Below are 22,457 nucleotides of genomic sequence, written 5' to 3' on the forward strand. Positions count from 1 at the left end.
GGAGAGAGAGAGATTTTGGGAAATGTTGAGTGAATGCGTGGGGAGTTTTGAATCAAGTGTGAGAGTAATGGTGGTTGGGGATTTTAATGCTAAAGTGGGTAAAAATGTTATGGAGGGAGTAGTAGGTAAATTTGGGGTGCCAGGGGTAAATGTAAATGGGGAGCCTTTAATTGAGCTATGTGTAGAAAGAAATTTGGTAATAAGTAATACATATTTTATGAAAAAGAGGATAAATAAATATACAAGGTATGATGTAGCACGTAATGAAAGTAGTTTATTAGATTATGTATTGGTGGATTAAAGGTTGATGGGTAGGCTCCAGGATGTACATGTTTATAGAGGGGCAACTGATATATCGGATCATTATTTAGTTGTAGCTACAGTTAGAGTAAGAGGTAGATGGGAAAAGAGGAAGGTGGCAACAACAAGTAAGAGGGAGGTGAAAGTGTATAAACTAAGGGAGGAGGAAGTTCGGGTGAGATATAAGCAACTATTGGCAGAAAGGTGGGCTAGTGCAAAGATGAGTAGTGGGGGGGTTGAAGAGGGTTGGAATAGTTTTAAAAATGCAGTATTAGAATGTGGGGCAGAAGTTTGTGGTTATAGGAGGGTGGGGGCAGGAGGAAAGAGGAGTGATTGGTGGAATGATGAAGTAAAGGGTGTGATAAAAGAGAAAAAGGTAGCTTATGAGAGGTTTTTACAAAGCAGAAGTGTTATAAGAAGAGCAGAGTATATGGAGAGTAAAAGAAAGGTAAAGAGAGTGGTGAGAGAGTGCAAAAGGAGAGCAGATGATAGAGTGGGAGAGGCACTGTCAAGAAATTTTAATGAAAATAAGAAAAAATTTTGGAGCGAGTTAAACAAGTTAAGAAAGCCTAGGGAAAATATGGATTTGTCAGTTAAAAACAGAGTAGGGGAGTTAGTAGATGGGGAGATGGAGGTATTGGGTAGATGGCGAGAATATTTTGAGGAACTTTAAAATGTTAAGGAAGAAACAGAGGCAGTAATTTCATGCACTGGTCAGGGAGGTATACCATCTTTTAGGAGTGAAGAAGAGCAGAATGTAAGTGTGGGGGAGGTACGTGAGGCATTACGTAAAATGAAAGGGGGTAAAGCAGCTGGAACTGATGGGATCATGACAGAAATGTTAAAAGCAGGGGGGGATATAGTGTTGGAGTGGTTGGTACTTTTGTTTAATAAATGTATGAAAGAGGGGAAGGTACCTAGGGATTGGCAGAGAGCATGTATAGTCCCTTTATATAAAGGGAAAGGGGACAAAAGAGACTGTAAAAATTATAGAGGAATAAGCTTACTGAGTATACCAGGAAAAGTGTACGGTAGGGTTATAATTGAAAGAATTAGAGGTAAGACAGAATGTAGGATTGCGGATGAGCAAGGAGGTTTTAGAGTGGGTAGGGGATGTGTAGATCAGGTGTTTACATTGAAGCATATATGTGAACAGTATTTAGATAAAGATAGGGAGGTTTTTATTGCATTTATGGATTTAGAAAAGGCATATGATAGAGTGGATAGAGGAGCAATGTGGCAGATGTTGCAAGTATATGGAATAGGTGGTAAGTTATTAAATGCTGTAAAGAGTTTTTATGAGGATAGTGAGGCTCAGGTTAGGGTGTGTAGAAGAGAGGGAGACTACTTCCCGGTAAAAGTAGGTCTTAGACAGGGATGTGTAATGTCACCATGGTTGTTTAATATATTTATAGATGGGGTTGTAAAGGAAGTAAATGCTAGGGTGTTTGGGAGAGGGGTGGGATTAAATTATGGGGAATCAAATTCAAAATGGGAATTGACACAGTTACTTTTTGCTGATGATACTGTGCTTATGGGAGATTCTAAAGAAAAATTGCAAAGGTTAGTGGATGAGTTTGGGAATGTGTGTAAAGGTAGAAAGTTGAAAGTGAACATAGAAAAGAGTAAGGTGATGAGGGTGTCAAATGATTTAGATAAAGAAAAATTGGATATCAAATTGGGGAGGAGGAGTATGGAAGAAGTGAATGTTTTCAGATACTTGGGAGTTGACGTGTCGGCGGATGGATTTATGAAGGATGAGGTTAATCATAGAATTGATGAGGGAAAAAAGGTGAGTGGTGCGTTGAGGTATATGTGGAGTCAAAAAACGTTATCTATGGAGGCAAAGAAGGGAATGTATGAAAGTATAGTAGTACCAACACTCTTATATGGGTGTGAAGCTTGGGTGGTAAATGCAGCAGCAAGGAGACGGTTGGAGGCAGCGGAGATGTCCTGTCTAAGGGCAATGTGTGGTGTAAATATTATGCAAAAAATTCGGAGTGTGGAAATTAGGAGAAGGTGTGGAGTTAATAAAAGTATTAGTCAGAGGGCAGAAGAGGGGTTGTTGAGGTGGTTTGGTCATTTAGAGAGAATGGATCACAGTAGAATGACATGGAAAGCATATAAATTTATAGGGGAAGGAAGGCGGGGTAGGGGTCGTCCTCGAAAGGGTTGGAGAGAGGGGGTAAAGGAGGTTTTGTGGGTAAGGGGCTTGGATTTCCAGCAAGCGTGCGTGAGCGTGTTAGATAGGAGTGAATGGAGACGAATGGTACTTGGGACCTGACGATCTGTTGGAGTGTGAGCAGGGTAATATTTAGTGAAGGGATTCAGGGAAACCGGTTATTTTCATATAGTCGGACTTGAGTCCTGGAAATGGGAAGTACAATGCCTGCACTTTAAAGGAGGGGTTTGGGATATTGGCAGTTTGGAGGGATATGTTGTGTATCTTTATATGTGTATGCTTCTAGACTGTTGTATTCTGAGCACCTCTGCAAAAACAGTGATAATGTGCGAGTGTGGTGAAAGTGTTGAATGATGATGAAAGTATTTTCTTTTTGGGGATTTTCTTTCTTTTTTTGGGTCACCCTGCCTCGGTGGGAGACGGCCGACTTGTTGAAAAAAAAAAAAAAAAAAAAAAAATATATATATATATATATTTATATATATATAAAGCAATCCCTTGGGTATTGCAAGGTGCTATAATAAAGTATTTCAATTCTGCATTATCATTTCACAGTGATGCAAACATTAAAAAAAGTGGCTTAAGACGCACAAAAACCATTAGTGAGTCTGAGAAAGGGAAGGCAGTAGCAAGTACCTCACCATTACAAGTACCCGAGAAAAAAGCTGGACAGAATCTTATTGAAGCTGAGAAGGCAGAGACTGGCAAGGTAAAGTTCACATGCAGTATCTTTTGTTCACTACCAGTATATATTATAGAAAAAGCAATCCATTATTTTTTACTTGTTTTTTTGTACAGTGTATGTTATTTGACTTAGAATATATACAAACTGCAGATCATCATCTTCTGGTATTTATGGCTTGAAGATCATCATGGGTATTGGCACTTGGCATAAACTTTTTATTAACACTGTTGTGAAGCATCAACTTTGCATTGTTTACTGATAGTAGACACAAAAATGTTATTAACATCAGAGATTTAAACTATACATAGAATTTTTTTTAAATCAATGTAGTATTTTAAAATGAAATGTATGTAATAAGGCTTGATGTGTACTAAAATATACCTTGTATACTTTTCATAGGAGGACTTACATGTGGGTTAATGTAAAATAATTGTGTAGATCTTCTTTCAGTGCACCAGCCATATCCTACTGAGGCAGGGTGGCCCAAAAACAAAAACTAAAGTTTCTCTTTATAAATTTAGTAATGTACACAGGAGAAGGGGTTACTAGCTCCTTTCTCCTGGCATTTTAGTCACTTCTTACAACACACATGGCTTATGGAGGAAGGATTCTTTTCCACTTCCCCATGGAGATAAGAGGATATAAACAATAACAAGAACAAGAACTAGTAAGAAAAGAGACAAAAACCCAGAGGGGAGTGTATATATGCTTGTAAATGCATGTGTAGTGTGACCTAAGTGTAAGTAGAAGTAGCTGAAATTTTGCATGTTTATGAGACAGGAAAAAAGACACCAACAATCCTACTATCATGTAAAACAATTACAGGCTTCCATTTTATGCTCACTTGGCGAGATACTTCCCTGGGCGGTTGCTGTCTACCAACCTACTACCTAGAATTGTGTAGATCTTTCTTTCAGCACACCGGCCGTATCCCACCAAGGCGGGGTGGCCCAAAAGGAAAAACAAAAGTTTCTCCCTTTACATTTAGTAATATATACAGGAGAAGAGGTTACTAGCCCCTTGCTCCCGGCATTTTAGTCACCTCTTACAACACGCATGGCTTATGGAGGAAGAATTCTGTTCCACTTCCCCATGGAGGTAAGAGGAAATAAACAAGAAGAAGAACTAGAAAGAAAATAGAAGAAAACCCAGAGGGGTGTGTATATATATGCTTGTACATGTATGTGTAGTGTGACCTAAGTGTAAGTAGAAGTAGCAAGACATACCTGAAATCTTGCATATTTCTTCTTCTTTTCTTTCAACACACCGGCCGTATCCCACAAAGGCGGGGTGACCCAAAAGGAAAAACAAAAGTTTCTCCTTTTACATTTAGTAATATATACAGGAGAAGAGGTTACTAGCCCCTTGCTCCCGGCATTTTAGTCGTCTCTTACAACACGCATGGCTTACGGAGGAAGAATTCTGTTCCACTTCCCCATGGAGGTAAGAGGAAATAAACAAGAAGAACAACTAGAAAGAAAATAGAAGAAAACCCAGAGGGGTGTGTATATATGCTTGTACATGTATGTGTAGTGTGACCTCAATGTAAGTAGAAGTAGCAAGATGTATCTGAAATCTTGCATGTGTATGAAACAGAATAAAGACACTAGCAATCCTACCATCATGTAAAACAATTACAGGCTTTTGTTTTACACTCACTTGGCAGGACGGTAGTACCTCCATGGGCGGTTGCTGTGTACCAACCTACTACTTAGTATCTTGCATATTTATGGGACAAAAAAGGACACCAGCAATCCTACCATCATGTAAAACAATTACAGGCTTTCGTTTTACACTCACTTGGCAGGACGGTAGTACCTCCCTGGGGCGGTTGCTGTCTACCAGCCTACTGTACCTAGAATTGTGTAGATATTGTCTGAGAAAAAAAATCATAATACATATTAAGATTAAGATTGGATTGGACATTATATACTTTAGAATACTTGTTTATGAACATATAATTTACTAACATCTGCACTTGATGAAGGCCCTGTGTGGGTGATTTTTTTTTTATTAACACTGAGCATTTCCCACTGAGGCAAGGTAGCCCAAAATGTCTTCTTTAAATAAAAGTTTGCTCTGCAAGAAGTGTCCTTTTACCTCAGCTAACTCTTGCTGCCTTTCTTATCTTCCAGGTTTCATTTGGTGTCTATGGTTACTACATTCGTTCTATTGGTGTGCTGTCATCACTTCTCACCGTTATTTTTTACGTGTTATCTCAAGCTTGCACTGTAGGCTCCAATGTATGGCTAACATCATGGTCAGCAGCAAGTGAAGCTCTTGTAAATGAAACTATGGAGCCATCAGAGACAGACATGTATCTTGGGGTTTATGGTGCTCTTGGTGTTGGACAAGGTGAGTAACTAGTCAAATTTCTTTACTTAATCTTCAAATAAATAAGATACATGTGATTGGATATTTGGTATACTTTGTTAAGAACAAGTTTTAGATAACTTTTTTATTAGGTTTTTTAAATTGGTGCCTAAGATTTATTTATACTCATTGTAATAGTTTAATGACATCAGCTTCTCCTTTGATCTAATTTGGGAATTGATAATATCTTAAAATAGAGGCTTTACTAAATTGAAGCATTCACTTTTTCATGCACTACGAGTACAATCACTCGCCTATAGACTTGAGAGAAAGTACAGTATTGTACAGTCTCTTCTCTATAGACAAAGTGCAGTACAGTCATTCTTCATTTGACAGACCATCTACTGCTCACTGTTATCTAGCATTTAATCAGATTAGGTATTGTTGAGTAGTGTGATAAGATATTGCAATGTATATTCTTGGGTTTTAGATGTTCAGTTTTTTATTTTGTGTTCATTTGAGATTGCTTTCTTTCTCATTTAATTGTAGTAGAGAAATATCAGATTCACATTTAAAATTATTTCACATGATGCTATGTTTTGTTTGTACTGTATATTACCTGCTGCTGATTGTTTTTAAATTTTTCAGAGTAAAATACTATTTGGCAGTAAGTCATAAAACTAATTTAAAATATTATACCTTTGCAATTTCTGAATAGATTGTAGATCATTTTTTATAGTGGTCTGATTTATGATGTTACTTATGTTATTGTTTGACAAAACTGAAGTTTTCATGTATGATTTATGACTATAGCCCCATATTCCTCATGTAGTTTACAAAATCTTTTACTGTATTCCTATTGAATTATGAGCAGTCACGTATAGCTGTGATGGAACGGGTTGGAACTACATAATTGTTTAAATATTATTCAGCAGAAAAAATAAGCCTTTTAATTTACAGAAACACTGGCTTAATAAGGCACAATAGGATGCTTAGGTGTGTTCTGTTCTGTGTCCCCCCCCCTGTGCATTAGGGGCAGCAGGAGGGACAGTATGGGCTCGCCGCCCGGAGTAAAAAAAAAAAATCGAAAAAATACGAAAATTGAGTTATTGTTACCAAAAAATAGCTGAACTTTCTGGCTACACTGTGGTATGATTATCATCTTTATATGATGTTTCTAAAAGGAATTACAGTCATTTATAACATGGATGGTGAGCGCCTTGTCTAACAAGCGCTGATGCGGCATTTTTTTTTTCCCTGTGTTATTTTTATCATTTTCTTATATCTTTATGTCTAATATAATACAAATGCACCATCTGAGATCATGCCAGAGCGGGCGGAGCTAATATGGTCATGGAACCAATCGGGAACCCTTGGGAATAGTGCCCAAAATGGCCGACACCTCCAGCCAACAAAATATTCCATACCCACGCTAATATCAATTATAAGGCTTATTTACCTATCACAATTGATCTAATATGACATAATGCAATATAATAATAGCATAGAAACATAAAAAGTACACCAGAAAAAATAATATATAGCATAATATGACGCCCCAGTGGAAACAAAATTCTAGCGATATATCCCCTGAAGGTGAAAAGACCCATTCTCTCATCAGTGATGACAGAAAACGTAGATTTACAATGGTTAACTGTAATAAACACTCGTAGGTCACGGAAAAAGTGTAAAAGAAAGCGAATTTTTTTGGAAAAAAAAAAAATTCCCGGGCACCTGGGGTGCCGCGCGCTTCGGCCCATACCTCGAAAGTAAGTTATTTACCTATTTAGGGGGATTTTATCCTTATTTAGGAATGAATTGACTTGATTTTCACAACAAACATAGAAGAATGATTGCTTTACAAGTTTAAATGTATCTTTCTGAAGTATCCCAAATATTTTCAAATTTGTGTGGGCAACAAGACCGACATCTTCCAAAATGTCAAAAAAGTTATGAAACTTTATTTTTTTTGATCATGAAGATAAGGTTTATTTTAGAATTGGTACATTTACTTTGATGGAATTAGAAGTGTTCTATCAGCAGCAAGTGTCAAAAACCACTTTTCCAAGTACCACTGAGTACAGGCTCGCTGCCAAATGTAATTGTTCGTAAATTTTGCATATTTCATTTCCTTTTTGGCCGATATGTTTGAAACTTCAACACAGCATACTCGATATAAGCTTCTAATAGTACACCAAAAATGAACGTAATCGGTTGGAAAATAAAGAAGTCGAATTTTTAATGTCCAGAGGCCCCATAGGGGCAGCAGGTGGTCCGCTCCATGCGAGCGAAAAAAAAAAAAAATTATGAAAATTTAGTTAATCATATAGAAAAATAGCTTATCTGTTTGGCAACACTCTGGTACAAGAACCAATATTATATGATGTTCCTACAAGGAATATGTCATTTGTAACAGGTAGGGTGACACTACCATAAATAAATAACTGTGGTACATGTTCAAGAAACTCGTGCACAGGAGACTATATATTCATTTATAAAGGCACAAAACATACTCAACCCCTGCCAATTTGGATTCAGGAAAAATAAAAGCACTAATGATGCAATTGTAAAAGTGCTAGATCTGCTTTACACAGCATTGGAAAATAAGGAATATCCACTAGGAATTTTTATTGACCTAAGAAAAGCTTTTGACACAGTAGACCACGGCATCCTGCTTCATGAACTTGACCATTATGGTATAAGAGGCCATGCGTTTGCATATTTCAAATCCTGCCTTACTAATAGGTATCAGTATGCCACCATTAAAGACATAGCATCATCAACATGGCCACTTGATACTGGAGTTCCGCAGGGAAGTGTCCTTGGACCCTGCCCTTCCTCATTTACATCAGTGATCTTCCAAACGTATCCCAACACCTGAAACCCATTCTCTTTGCTGACGACACGACTTATGTCATCTCTCACCCTAATCTTGCCACCCTCAACACCATTGTTAATGAGGAGCTGCTCAAAATATCGACTTGGATGATAGCCAATGAACTTACACTTAACACTGACAAAACCTACTATATTATGTTTGGTAGCAGAGCAGGTGTTGCGCAACTTAACATTAAGATCGACGACACTCTAATTGCCAGACATAATGAGGGCAAATTCCTAGGCCTATACCTCGACAACAACCTGAACTTCAGCACCCATATCCAACACACAACAAAAAAAGTATCCAAAACAGTTGGGATCCTCTCCAAGGTACGATACTACGTACCGCAAAATGCCCTTCTCACACTATACCATTCACTCATTTATCCATATCTCACCTATGCTAATTGTGTTTGGGGATCAACTGCAGCAACTCGCCTAAAGCCAATAATAACCCAGCAAAAAGCCACAATAAGAATAATCACTAAATCCCATCCCTGGCAACACTCCCCCCCCCCCACTCTTCATAGATCTAAACTTACTCCCTGTTCAGAACATCCACACTTACTACTGTGCAATCTACATCTACAGGACCTTAAATTCCAATATTAACCTTGACCTAAAACGCTTTCTTGATAGTTGTGACAGGACCCACGGGCGTAACACCAGACACAAACATCTCTACGACATTCCCCGTGTCCGACTAAACCTTTACAAAAATTCAATGTATGTCAAAGGCCCTAAAATCTGGAACACCCTACCTGAAAACTCTAGAACTGCAGACACGTTCATCACCTTCAAAACTACTGTTAGAAAACATCTTATCTCCCTGATACACCCCATCAACTAACTACATAAAAACCACCTGGTGGTCCACTTACACTCACTCACTCACCCATTTGACTATAAGCACAGAAATACGAATCTTAATCTTAAAATAATGATTCCTAACTAGTCATAAGTTTGCTTGTGATACTCCAATATAGGAACTATGTATTGTTCCAAAACAAAAGCATTCACATTGCTAAACTCACAAACTAGTATTTAGTCACTTAGTATTTAGTCAACTTACTCCATAATTTGTAATAATTTAGGGTTAAGAATTAATCTAAGTTTGCCCGAAATGCCTAGCCATGCTAGGTGTCCTAGTGGCCCCCTCTGTAATTAGTATTTTATTACATGTAAACCACACAATAACCAAAATCTGTAAACCCCTCATTGTAATCCTTATAGAGAATAAACTTGATTGATTGATCAGAGGTATCATATTACCACTGAGGGGGTAGGGGATAGCCATACCTCCACTAATCCCCTCATGGGTACTTGTATTAGAGAAAATGTAGTGTACAACAGGGCTAACTATGATATACACTCGTAATGCACCATAAAACTGAAAAAAAGCTATTTTCTCAGGAAAATTCCAATTTCGGCGCATGCGCTCATTTTCATTGATATCTCAGGAGTAAGTTATTCATTTATTTCTTGCCATACTGCCATTAATAATGATAGGAATACAATGAATTTCACAGACAACATAAAAGAATGATTGTTTTACAAACTTGTGAAATTATTTTATTTTTATCATAATTTGTTTCTGAGTTGTGTGAGTACATGCCTATGGCTTGCCATATGATTTTTGGTAAATATTATTTTTCTCAGTTGTTTGTTGGTATAGCTTATTGAAACTTGGGCAAAATATACTCTGAAAATGCTTCTTGACATACACCAAAAAATGAAAGAAATCGGACAATAAATAACGAAGTTCATGAAAATCCCCGTGCTGCCCCTTAGGACCCCCCCTCATGGACCATTAGCTCTCTTACAATGTTTCTTTTTTCTTGTCCTTAGACTTCTTCCACTTCTACTACTGTTACCTCTCTTCACTCCACTCTGACTCTTGTGTCGCCACTATTTCTCTCTTTCTCACTGCTACTACCTACTACTTCTTTAGAGCTAGAAAAGTAGCAGTGTTGAAGGATAAGTTACGGCAGGAAAAGAGGGAATATAAATGTATAAATTCAAGGATTATGTGATTTAAAATAAGAGTTGGATGTGAAAGGGGGTTATAGTAAGTGTTCATGCACCTGGAGAAGAGAGCAGTGTAGAGGATAGAGAGATTTTGGGAAATATTGAGTGAATGCCTTGGGAGTTTTGAACCAAGTGAGAGTGTACTTGTGGTTGGGGGTTTCAATGCTAAAGTGGGTAAAAATTTTGTGGATATAGTAGAAATTCTAGGCATTAAAGTTGAAAATAAGAATTTGGTAATTATCCTAGTATACAAACCACCATCAGCAACTGCTGGGGAATTCACAGATTAGTTAAGTAAGATAGCTGTCTGGATAGGCTAGAAAATCCTACACCAAATATTTTACTCCTTGGAGATTTTAATCTCGCTCATGTAAAATGGAAAATGGCGCAACGTAATGTTATACCAGGAATATCTCCAGGAAGCACCCTGGCCTAACAGGCACATCCCAAGGAATTAATGAGGTTTTGTGAAAAGTACTCTTTAAACCAACTGTAATTGATCCCACCAGAAATGAAAATACCCTGGATTTGATATTCACAAACGAGGAACTGATCAGAGACATAAGTTACAAAAACTATATACTCTGATCATAACATCATAGAGGTTCAAATTAGTATTAACTCAGGTGTAGGAAACTGCATCACTAAAGTTAGAGATGGGATGTTCAGTAAGTTTAATTTTAACAACCATAGAATTGACTGGGAAAAAATGAACCAAGAGCTATCAGACATACCCTGGGAATCAAACATAAGCGACCTAAATCCCCACCAGTGCCTAGAGAAGCTGAATACAAAAGCATACAAAGTATGTATGAAACATGAACCATTGAGGAAACCCAGAAGAAGATCAGATATAGAGAGAGAGCATAGAAGATGGTACAGAAGAAGAAAAACGGGTTACTGAACTGCTTAAAAACACAAATATGCTACAACAGAGGAAAGATAAACTTAGCAGAGAGATCACTGAATTAGAGCAAAAACTTAGGATGTCATACCTCACAGAAGAAGTACAAAGGGAACAAAGGGCCATACAGGATATTGCAAGAAACCCAAAATATTTCTATTCCTACACAAAATCCAAGCTAAGAACTACCTGTAGAATTGGACCACTACTGAGAGGAGACTCGTATACTGACGACGAACTGGAAATGAGTTAAATCCTGAAAGAACAGTATGAATCAGTGTTCAACATCCCACTAAATGACAGCAAGGTAGAAAATGCAGAAAAAATTTTCATCCAGAAGAAGGCCGCACAGACCAACTAAATGACATTAGTACAAATCCCATAGATTTCAAAAAAGAAATGGAAAACATGCCTACTCACTCAGCACCTGGACCAGATTCATGGAATGCTCTATTTATAAAGAAGTGCAAAGTACCACTAGCATGAGCCCTCAGTATTCTTTGGAGAAAGAGCTTAGATCTAGGTGAAATACTGGAGGCCTTAAAGGGTTAGACATAGCTCCTTTGCATAAGGGAGGTAGTAGAGCACTAGCTAAAAATTACAGACCAGTAGCCCAAAGGCGTTTGACAAATGCGATTATGGAGTGATAGCGCACAAAATGAAGGCCATGGGCATTACGGTGAAGGTAGCCCGATGGATTTTCGGTTTCCTAACACACACAACACAATAAGTAGTAGTGAACAGGGCAAGATCCAGCATCAGCGAGGTCAAAATCTCTGTGCCCCAAGGCACTGTCCTGGCACCTCGGCTGTTTCTCATCCTCATATCAGACATAGACAAAAACATCATTTGCAGATGACATTAAAAAAAGCATGAAAGTCAGTACCATAGAGGACACTGAAAAAGTACAGGAAGACATAAACAGGGTTTTCCAGTGGGCAGTGGAGAGCAACATGATGTTCAATGGTGATAAGTTCCAGCTGCTTAGGTATGGAAAGAATGAAGAACTCAAAAGGAGCACTATATACAAAACTCAAGAAGGTCACCAAATAGAATGTAAAGAACACACAAAAGACCTAGGAATAATTATGTCAGCAGACCTTTCTTTTAAAGACCATAACAAGACAAACATCACGACAGCCAGGAAGATGACGGGGTGGGTATTGAGAACTTTCAAAACAAGGGAAATAATGCTGATGGTGACACTCTTCAAATCACTAGTGCTCCCTCACTTAGAATATTGATCAGTGTTGACGGCCCCGTTCAAGGCAGGAGAAATATCTGAGCTGGAACAAATACAGAGATCGTTTATGACTCACATTGAGCCTGTAAAGCACCTAAACTACTGGGAATGCCTACAAGTCTTGAACATGTATTCATTGGAGCGGAGGAGAGAGAGGTACGTGATAATATATACCTGGAAGGTACTCGAGGGCTTGGTCCCAAATCTGCACACTGCCATAACATACTGGAGTGAGAGATATGGGAGGAAGTGTAAAATAAACCCAGTGAAGAGCAGGGGTGTGGTGGGGACAATAAGGGAACACTGTATCAACATCCGGGGTCCCAGACTGTTCAACATCTTACCAGAGGATATCAGAAACATGGCTGGAACCAGTTCAGAAGCCTTCAAGAGGAAACTGAACAAGTATCTTCACCAGGTGCCAGATCAACCTGGCTGTGATGGATATGTGGGGCAGCGGGCCTCTAGCAGTAACAGCCTGGTTGACCAGGCAAGTACCAGACGAGCCTGGCCCATGGCCTGGCTCAAAGAGTAGATAAACTCTCGAAACTATTCAAAGGTATATCAAAGGTAGTAGGTAAATTTGGGGTGCCTGGGGTAAATGAAAATGGGGAGCCTTTAATTGAGCTATGTGTAGTAAGAGGTTTGGTAATAAGTAATGCATATTTTATGCAAAAGAGAATAAATATACAAGGTATGATATAGCACGTAATGAAAGTAGTTTGTTAATTATGTATTGGTGGATAAGAGGTTGATGGGTAGGCTCCAGGATGTACACGTTTATAGAGGGGCAACTGATATATCGGATCATTATTTAGTTGTAGCTACAGTTAGAGTAAAAGGTAAATGGGACAAGAGGAAAATGGCAACAACAAGTAAGAGAGAGGTGAAAGTGTATAAACTAAGGGAGGAGGAAGTTCAGGTGAGATATAAGCAACTATTGGCAGAAAGGTGGGCTAGTGCAAGTATGAGCAGTGGGGGGCTTGAAGAGGGTTGGAATAGTTTTAAAAATGCAGTATTACAGTGTGGGGCAGAAGTTTGTGGTTATAGAAGGGTGAGTGCAGAAGAAAGAGGAGGGATTGGTGGAATGATGAAGTAAAGGGTGTGATGAAAGAGAAAAAGGTAGCTTATGAGATGTTTTTAAAAAGCAGAAGTGTTATAAGAAGAGCAGAGTATATGGTGAGTAAAAGAAAGGTGAAGAGAGTGGTGAGAGAGTGCAAAAGGAGAGCAGATGATAGATTGGGAGAGACACTGTCAAGAAATTTTGCTGAAAAAGGGAAAAAAAATTTGGATCGAGATAAACAAGTTAAGAAAGCCTAGGGAACGATTGGATTTGTCAGTTAAAAACAGAGTAGAGGAGTTAGTAGATGGGGAACTGGATGTATTGGGTAGATGGTGGGGATATTTTGAGGAACTTTTAAATGTCGATGAAGAAAGGGAGGCGGTAATTTCGTGCACTGGCCAGGGAGGTATAACATCTTTTAGCAGTGAAGAAGAGTAGGATGTGAGTTTGGGGGCGGTGCATGAGGCATTACATAGACTGAAAGGGGGTAAAGCAGGTGGAACTGATAGGATCATGACAGATATGTTAAAAACAGGGGAGAATATAGTGTTGGAGTGGTTGGTATTTTTGATCATGTTAGATAGGAGTGAATAGAGACAAATGGTTTTTGGGACCTGACGAGCTGTTGGTGTGAGCAGGGTAATATTTAGTGAAGGGATTCAGGGAAAGCCTAGAGAACAAATGGATTTGTCAGTTAAAAATAGGAGAGGAGAGTTATTAAATGGAGAGTTAGAGGTATTGGGAAGATGGAAGGAATATTTTGAGGAATTGTTAAATGTTGATGAAGATAGGGAAGCTGTGATTTCGTGTATAGGGCAAGGAGGAATAACATCTTGTAGGAGTGAGGAAGAGCCAGTTGTGAGTGTGGGGGAAGTTCGTGAGGCAGTAGGTAAAATGAAAGGGGGTAAGGCAGCCGGGATTGATGGGATAAAGATAGAAATGTTAAAAGCAGGAGGGGATATAGTTTTGGAGTGGTTGGTGCAATTATTTAATAAATGTATGGAAGAGGGTAAGGTACCTAGGGATTGGCAGAGAGCATGCATAGTTCCTTTGTATAAAGGCAAAGGGGATAAAAGAGAGTGCAAAAATTATAGGGGGATAAGTCTGTTGAGTGTACCTGGTAAAGTGTATGGTAGAGTTATAATTGAAAGAATTAAGAGTAAGACGGAGAATAGGATAGCAGATGAACAAGGAGGCTTTAGGAAAGGTAGGGGGTGTGTGGACCAGGTGTTTACAGTGAAACATATAAGTAGTTTACAGTGAAACATATAGGTAGTAGGTTGGTAGACAGCAACCACCCAGGGAAGTACTACCGTCCTGCCAGATGACTGTGAAACAAAAACCTGTAACTGTTTTGCATGATGGTAGGATTGCTGGTTTCTTTTTCTGTCTCATAAACACGCTAAGATAACAGGGATATCTTGCTACTCCTACTAACACTTTGGTCACACTTCACAGACACGCACATGCATATATATATATACATACATCTAGGTTTTTCTCCTTTTTCTAAATAGCTCTTGTTCTTTTTTATTTCTTCTATTGTCCATGGGGAAGTGGAAAAGAATCTTTCCTCCGTAAGCCATGCGTGTCGTATGAGGCGACTAAAATGCCGGGAGCAATGGGCTAGTAACCCCTTCTCCTGTATACAATTACTAAAAAAGAGAAGAAGAAAAACTTTATAAAACTGGGTTGCTTAAATGTGCGTGGATGTAGTGCGGATGACAAGAAACAGATGATTGCTGATGTTATGAATGAAAAGAAGTTGGATGTCCTGGCCCTAAGCGAAACAAAGCTGAAGGGGGTAGGAGAGTTTCAGTGGGGGGAAATAAATGGGATTAAATCTGGAGTATCTGAGAGAGTTAGAGCAAAGGAAGGGGTAGCAGTAATGTTAAATGATCAGTTATGGAAGGAGAAAAGAGAATATGAATGTGTAAATTCAAGAATTATGTGGATTAAAGTAAAGGTTGGATGCGAGAAGTGGGTCATAATAAGCGTGTATGCACCTGGAGAAGAGAGGAATGCAGAGGAGAGAGAGAGATTTTGGGAGATGTTAAGTGAATGTATAGGAGGCTTTGAACCAAGTGAGAGAGTAATTGTGGTAGGGGACCTGAATGCTAAAGTAGGAGAAACTTTTAGAGAGGGTGTGGTAGGTAAGTTTGGGGTGCCAGGTGTAAATGATAATGGGAGCCCTTTGATTGAACTTTGTATAGAAAGGGGTTTAGTTATAGGTAATACATATTTTAAGAAAAAGAGGATAAATAAGTATACACGATATGATGTAGGGCGAAATGACAGTAGTTTGTTGGATTATGTATTGGTAGATAAAAGACTGTTGAGTAGACTTCAGGATGTACATGTTTATAGAGGGGCCACAGATATATCAGATCACTTTCTAGTTGTAGCTACACTGAGAGTAAAAGGTAGATGGGATACAAGGAGAATAGAAGCATCAGGGAAGAGAGAGGTGAAGGTTTATAAACTAAAAGAGGAGGCAGTTAGGGTAAGATATAAACAGCTATTGGAGGATAGATGGGCTAATGAGAGCATAGGCAATGGGGTCGAAGAGGTATGGGGTAGGTTTAAAAATGTAGTGTTAGAGTCTTCAGCAGAAGTTTGTGGTTACAGGAAAGTGGGTGCAGGAGGGAAGAGGAGCGATTGGTGGAATGATGATGTAAAGAGAGTAGTAAGGGAGAAAAAGTTAGCATATGAGAAGTTTTTACAAAGTAGAAGTGATGCAAGGAGGGAAGAGTATATGGAGAAAAAGAGAGAGGTTAAGAGAGTGGTGAAGCAATGTAAAAAGAGAGCAAATGAGAGAGTGGGTGAGATGTTATCAACAAATTTTGTTGAAAATAAGAAAAAGTTTTGGAGTGAGATTAACAAGTTAAGAAAGCCTAGAGAACAAATGGATTTGTCAGTTAAAAATAGGAGAGGAGAGTTATTAAATGGAGAGTTAGAGGTATTGGGAAGATGGAAGGAATATTTTGAGGAATTGTTAAATGTTGATGAAGATAGGGAAGCTGTGATTTCGTGTATAGGGCAAGGAGGAATAACATCTTGTAGGAGTGAGGAAGAGCCAGTTGTGAGTGTGGGGGAAGTTCGTGAGGCAGTAGGTAAAATGAAAGGGGGTAAGGCAGCCGGGATTGATGGGATAAAGATAGAAATGTTAAAAGCAGGTGGGGATATAGTTTTGGAGTGGTTGGTGCAATTGTTTAATAAATGTATGGAAGAGGGTAAGGTACCTAGGGATTGGCAGAGAGCATGCATAGTTCCTTTGTATAAAGGCAAAGGGGATAAAAGAGAGTGCAAAAATTATAGGGGGATAAGTCTGTTGAGTGTACCTGGTAAAGTGTATGGTAGAGTTATAATTGAAAGAATTAAGAGTAAGACGGAGAATAGGATAGCAGATGAACAAGGAGGCTTTAGGAAAGGTAGGGGGTGTGTGGACCAGGTGTTTACAGTGAAACATATAAGTGAACAGTATTTAGATAAGGCTAAAGAGGTCTTTGTGGCATTTATGGATTTGGAAAAGGCGTATGACAGGGTGGATAGGGGGGCAATGTGGCAGATGTTGCAAGTGTATGGTGTAGGAGGTAGGTTACTGAAAGCAGTGAAGAGTTTTTACGAGGATAGTGAGGCTCAAGTTAGAGTATGTAGGAAAGAGGGAAATTTTTTCCCAGTAAAAGTAGGCCTTAGACAAGGATGTGTGATGTCACCGTGGTTGTTTAATATATTTATAGATGGGGTTGTAAGAGAAGTAAATGCGAGGGTCTTGGCAAGAGGCGTGGAGTTAAAAGATAAAGAATCACACACAAAGTGGGAGTTGTCACAGCTGCTCTTTGCTGATGACACTGTGCTCTTGGGAGATTCTGAAGAGAAGTTGCAGAGATTGGTGGATGAATTTGGTAGGGTGTGCAAAAGAAGAAAATTAAAGGTGAATATAGGAAAGAGTAAGGTTATGAGGATAACAAAAAGATTAGGTGATGAAAGATTGAATATCAGATTGGAGGGAGAGAGTATGGAGGAGGTGAACGTATTCAGATATTTGGGAGTGGACGTGTCAGCGGATGGGTCTATGAAAGATGAGGTGAATCATAGAATTGATGAGGGAAAAAGAGTGAGTGGTGCACTTAGGAGTCTGTGGAGACAAAGAACTTTGTCCTTGGAGGCAAAGAGGGGAATGTATGAGAGTATAGTTTTACCAACGCTCTTATATGGGTGTGAAGCGTGGGTGATGAATGTTGCAGCGAGGAGAAGGCTGGAGGCAGTGGAGATGTCATGTCTGAGGGCAATGTGTGGTGTGAATATAATGCAGAGAATTCGTAGTTTGGAAGTTAGGAGGAGGTGCGGGATTACCAAAACTGTTGTCCAGAGGGCTGAGGAAGGGTTGTTGAGGTGGTTCGGACATGTAGAGAGAATGGAGCGAAACAGAATGACTTCAAGAGTGTATCAGTCTGTAGTGGAAGGAAGGCGGGGTAGGGGTCGGCCAAGGAAGGGTTGGAGGGAGGGGGTAAAGGAGGTTTTGTGTGCGAGGGGCTTGGACTTCCAGCAGGCATGCTTGAGCGTGTTTGATAGGAGTGAATGGAGACAAATGGTTTTTAATACTTGACGTGCTGTTGGAGTGTGAGCAAAGTAACATTTATGAAGGGATTCAGGGAAACCGGCAGGCCGGACTTGAGTCCTGGAGATGGGAAGTACAGTGCCTGCACTCTGAAGGAGGGGTGTTAATGTTGCAGTTTAAAAACTGTAGTGTAAAGCACCCTTCTGGCAAGACAGTGATGGAGTGAATGATGGTGAAAGTTTTTCTTTTTCGGGCCACCCTGCCTTGGTGGGAATCGGCCGGTGTGATAAAAAAAAAAAAAAAAAAAACATCTAGGTTTTTCTCCTTTTTCTAAATAGCTCTTGTTCTTTTTTATTTCTTCTATTGTCCATGGGGAAGTGGAAAAGAATCTTTCCTCCGTAAGCCATGCGTGTCGTATGAGGCGACTAAAATGCCGGGAGCAATGGGCTAGTAACCCCTTCTCCTGTATACAATTACTAAAAAAGAGAAGAAGAAAAACTTTATAAAACTGGGTTGCTTAAATGTGCGTGGATGTAGTGCGGATGACAAGAAACAGATGATTGCTGATGTTATGAATGAAAAGAAGTTGGATGTCCTGGCCCTAAGCGAAACAAAGCTGAAGGGGGTAGGAGAGTTTCAGTGGGGGGAAATAAATGGGATTAAATCTGGAGTATCTGAGAGAGTTAGAGCAAAGGAAGGGGTAGCAGTAATGTTAAATGATCAGTTATGGAAGGAGAAAAGAGAATATGAATGTGTAAATTCAAGAATTATGTGGATTAAAGTAAAGGTTGGATGCGAGAAGTGGGTCATAATAAGCGTGTATGCACCTGGAGAAGAGAGGAATGCAGAGGAGAGAGAGAGATTTTGGGAGATGTTAAGTGAATGTATAGGAGCCTTTGAACCAAGTGAGAGAGTAATTGTGGTAGGGGACTTGAATGCTAAAGTAGGAGAAACTTTTAGAGAGGGTGTGGTAGGTAAGTTTGGGGTGCCAGGTGTAAATGATAATGGGAGCCCTTTGATTGAACTTTGTATAGAAAGGGGTTTAGTTATAGGTAATACATATTTTAAGAAAAAGAGGATAAATAAGTATACACGATATGATGTAGGGCGAAATGACAGTAGTTTGTTGGATTATGTATTGGTAGATAAAAGACTGTTGAGTAGACTTCAGGATGTACATGTTTATAGAGGGGCCACAGATATATCAGATCACTTTCTAGTTGTAGCTACACTGAGAGTAAAAGGTAGATGGGATACAAGGAGAATAGAAGCATCAGGGAAGAGAGAGGTGAAGGTTTATAAACTAAAAGAGGAGGCAGTTAGGGTAAGATATAAACAGCTATTGGAGGATAGATGGGCTAATGAGAGCATAGGCAATGGGGTCGAAGAGGTATGGGGTAGGTTTAAAAATGTAGTGTTAGAGTGTTCAGCAGAAGTTTGTGGTTACAGGAAAGTGGGTGCAGGAGGGAAGAGGAGCGATTGGTGGAATGATGATGTAAAGAGAGTAGTAAGGGAGAAAAAGTTAGCATATGAGAAGTTTTTACAAAGTAGAAGTGATGCAAGGAGGGAAGAGTATATGGAGAAAAAGAGAGAAGTTAAGAGAGTGGTGAAGCAATGTAAAAAGAGAGCAAATGAGAGAGTGGGTGAGATGTTATCAACAAATTTTGTTGAAAATAAGAAAAAGTTTTGGAGTGAGATTAACAAGTTAAGAAAGCCTAGAGAACAAATGGATTTGTCAGTTAAAAATAGGAGAGGAGAGTTATTAAATGGAGAGTTAGAGGTATTGGGAAGATGGAAGGAATATTTTGAGGAATTGTTAAATGTTGATGAAGATAGGGAAGCTGTGATTTCGTGTATAGGGCAAGGAGGAATAACATCTTGTAGGAGTGAGGAAGAGCCAGTTGTGAGTGTGGGGGAAGTTCGTGAGGCAGTAGGTAAAATGAAAGGGGGTAAGGCAGCCGGGATTGATGGGATAAAGATAGAAATGTTAAAAGCAGGTGGGGATATAGTTTTGGAGTGGTTGGTGCAATTATTTAATAAATGTATGGAAGAGGGTAAGGTACCTAGGGATTGGCAGAGAGCATGCATAGTTCCTTTGTATAAAGGCAAAGGGGATAAAAGAGAGTGCAAAAATTATAGGGGGATAAGTCTGTTGAGTGTACCTGGTAAAGTGTATGGTAGAGTTATAATTGAAAGAATTAAGAGTAAGACGGAGAATAGGATAGCAGATGAACAAGGAGGCTTTAGGAAAGGTAGGGGGTGTGTGGACCAGGTGTTTACAGTGAAACATATAAGTGAACAGTATTTAGATAAGGCTAAAGAGGTCTTTGTGGCATTTATGGATTTGGAAAAGGCGTATGACAGGGTGGATAGGGGGGCAATGTGGCAGATGTTGCAAGTGTATGGTGTAGGAGGTAGGTTACTGAAAGCAGTGAAGAGTTTTTACGAGGATAGTGAGGCTCAAGTTAGAGTATGTAGGAAAGAGGGAAATTTTTTCCCAGTAAAAGTAGGCCTTAGACAAGGATGTGTGATGTCACCGTGGTTGTTTAATATATTTATAGATGGGGTTGTAAGAGAAGTAAATGCGAGGGTCTTGGCAAGAGGTGTGGAGTTGAAAGATAAAGAATCACACACAAAGTGGGAGTTGTCACAGCTGCTCTTTGCTGATGACACTGTGCTCTTGGGAGATTCTGAAGAGAAGTTGCAGAGATTGGTGGATGAATTTGGTAGGGTGTGCAAAAGAAGAAAATTAAAGGTGAATACAGGAAAGAGTAAGGTTATGAGGATAACAAAAAGATTAGGTGATGAAAGATTGAATATCAGATTGGAGGGAGAGAGTATGGAGGAGGTGAACGTATTCAGATATTTGGGAGTGGACGTGTCAGCGGATGGGTCTACGAAAGATGAGGTGAATCATAGAATTGATGAGGGAAAAAGAGTGAGTGGTGCACTTAGGAGTCTGTGGAGACAAAGAACTTTGTCCTTGGAGGCAAAGAGGGGAATGTATGAGAGTATAGTTTTACCAACGCTCTTATATGGGTGTGAAGCGTGGGTGATGAATGTTGCAGCGAGGAGAAGGCTGGAGGCAGTGGAGATGTCATGTCTGAGGGCAATGTGTGGTGTGAATATAATGCAGAGAATTCGTAGTTTGGAAGTTAGGAGGAGGTGCGGGATTACCAAAACTGTTGTCCAGAGGGCTGAGGAAGGGTTGTTGAGGTGGTTCGGACATGTAGAGAGAATGGAGCGAAACAGAATGACTTCAAGAGTGTATCAGTCTGTAGTGGAAGGAAGGCGGGGTAGGGGTCGGCCTAGGAAGGGTTGGAGGGAGGGGGTAAAGGAGGTTTTGTGTGCGAGGGGCTTGGACTTCCAGCAGGCATGCGTGAGCGTGTTTGATAGGAGTGAATGGAGACAAATGGTTTTTAATACTTGACGTGCTGTTGGAGTGTGAGCAAAGTAACATTTATGAAGGGATTCAGGGAAACCGGCAGGCCGGACTTGAGTCCTGGAGATGGGAAGTACAGTGCCTGCACTCTGAAGGAGGGGTGTTAATGTTGCAGTTTAAAAACTGTAGTGTAAAGCACCCTTCTGGCAAGACAGTGATGGAGTGAATGATGGTGAAAGTTTTTCTTTTTCGGGCCACCCTGCCTTGGTGGGAATCGGCCGGTGTGATAATAAAATAAAATAATAATTCAGGGAAACCGGTTATTTTTATATAGCCGGACTTGAGTATGTACTGAAAATGGGACGTACAGTGCCTGCACTTTAAAGGAGGTGTTTGGGATATCGACAGTTTGGAGTGATATTTTATATATCTTTATATATGCTTCTAAACTGTTGTATCTGGGCACCTCTGCAAAAACAGTGAGGATGTATGAGTGAGGTGAAAATGTTCAATGAAGTTGAAAGTATTTCCTTTTTGGGGATTTTCTTTTTTGAGTCACCCTTACTCGGTGGGAGATGGCCAACTTTTTGAAAAAAAAAAAAAATGTATGAAAGAGGGGAAGGTACCTAGGGATTGGCAGAGAGCATGTAAATTTCCTTTATATAAAGGGAAGGAGGACAAAAGAGATTGTAAAAATTGTAAGGAATGAGTTTATTGAGTATACCAGGTAAAGTGTATGGTAGGGTTATTATTGAAAAAAATAGAGGAAATACAGAGAGTAGGATTGTGGATGAGCAAGGAGGTTTTAGAGTGGGTTGGGGATTTGTAGATCAAGTGTTTACATTGAAGCATATATGTGAACAGTATTTAGATTACGGTAGGGAAGTTTTCATTGCATTTATAGATTTAGAAAAGG

The 22,457-nt window shown here is 39.5% G+C and overlaps 1 protein-coding gene across 7 annotated transcripts in view; it reads left to right on the forward strand.

Moving 5' to 3' along the window:
* LOC128687865 (multidrug resistance-associated protein 1) overlaps positions 1-22,457 on the forward strand; it is a 314,708-nt gene that overhangs the window by 214,498 nt on the left and 77,753 nt on the right. For all 7 annotated transcript variants that reach the window (XM_070083525.1, XM_070083523.1, XM_070083524.1 and 4 more), the window contains 2 exons: positions 3,038-3,191; positions 5,303-5,522. In XM_070083525.1, the coding sequence (XP_069939626.1) occupies positions 3,038-3,191; positions 5,303-5,522 (374 nt within the window). The remainder of the gene's footprint in view (positions 1-3,037; positions 3,192-5,302; positions 5,523-22,457) is intronic.

The sequence above is a fragment of the Cherax quadricarinatus genome, chromosome 10 (assembly GCF_038502225.1).
Source record: "Cherax quadricarinatus isolate ZL_2023a chromosome 10, ASM3850222v1, whole genome shotgun sequence".
Classification (NCBI taxonomy): domain Eukaryota; kingdom Metazoa; phylum Arthropoda; class Malacostraca; order Decapoda; family Parastacidae; genus Cherax; species Cherax quadricarinatus.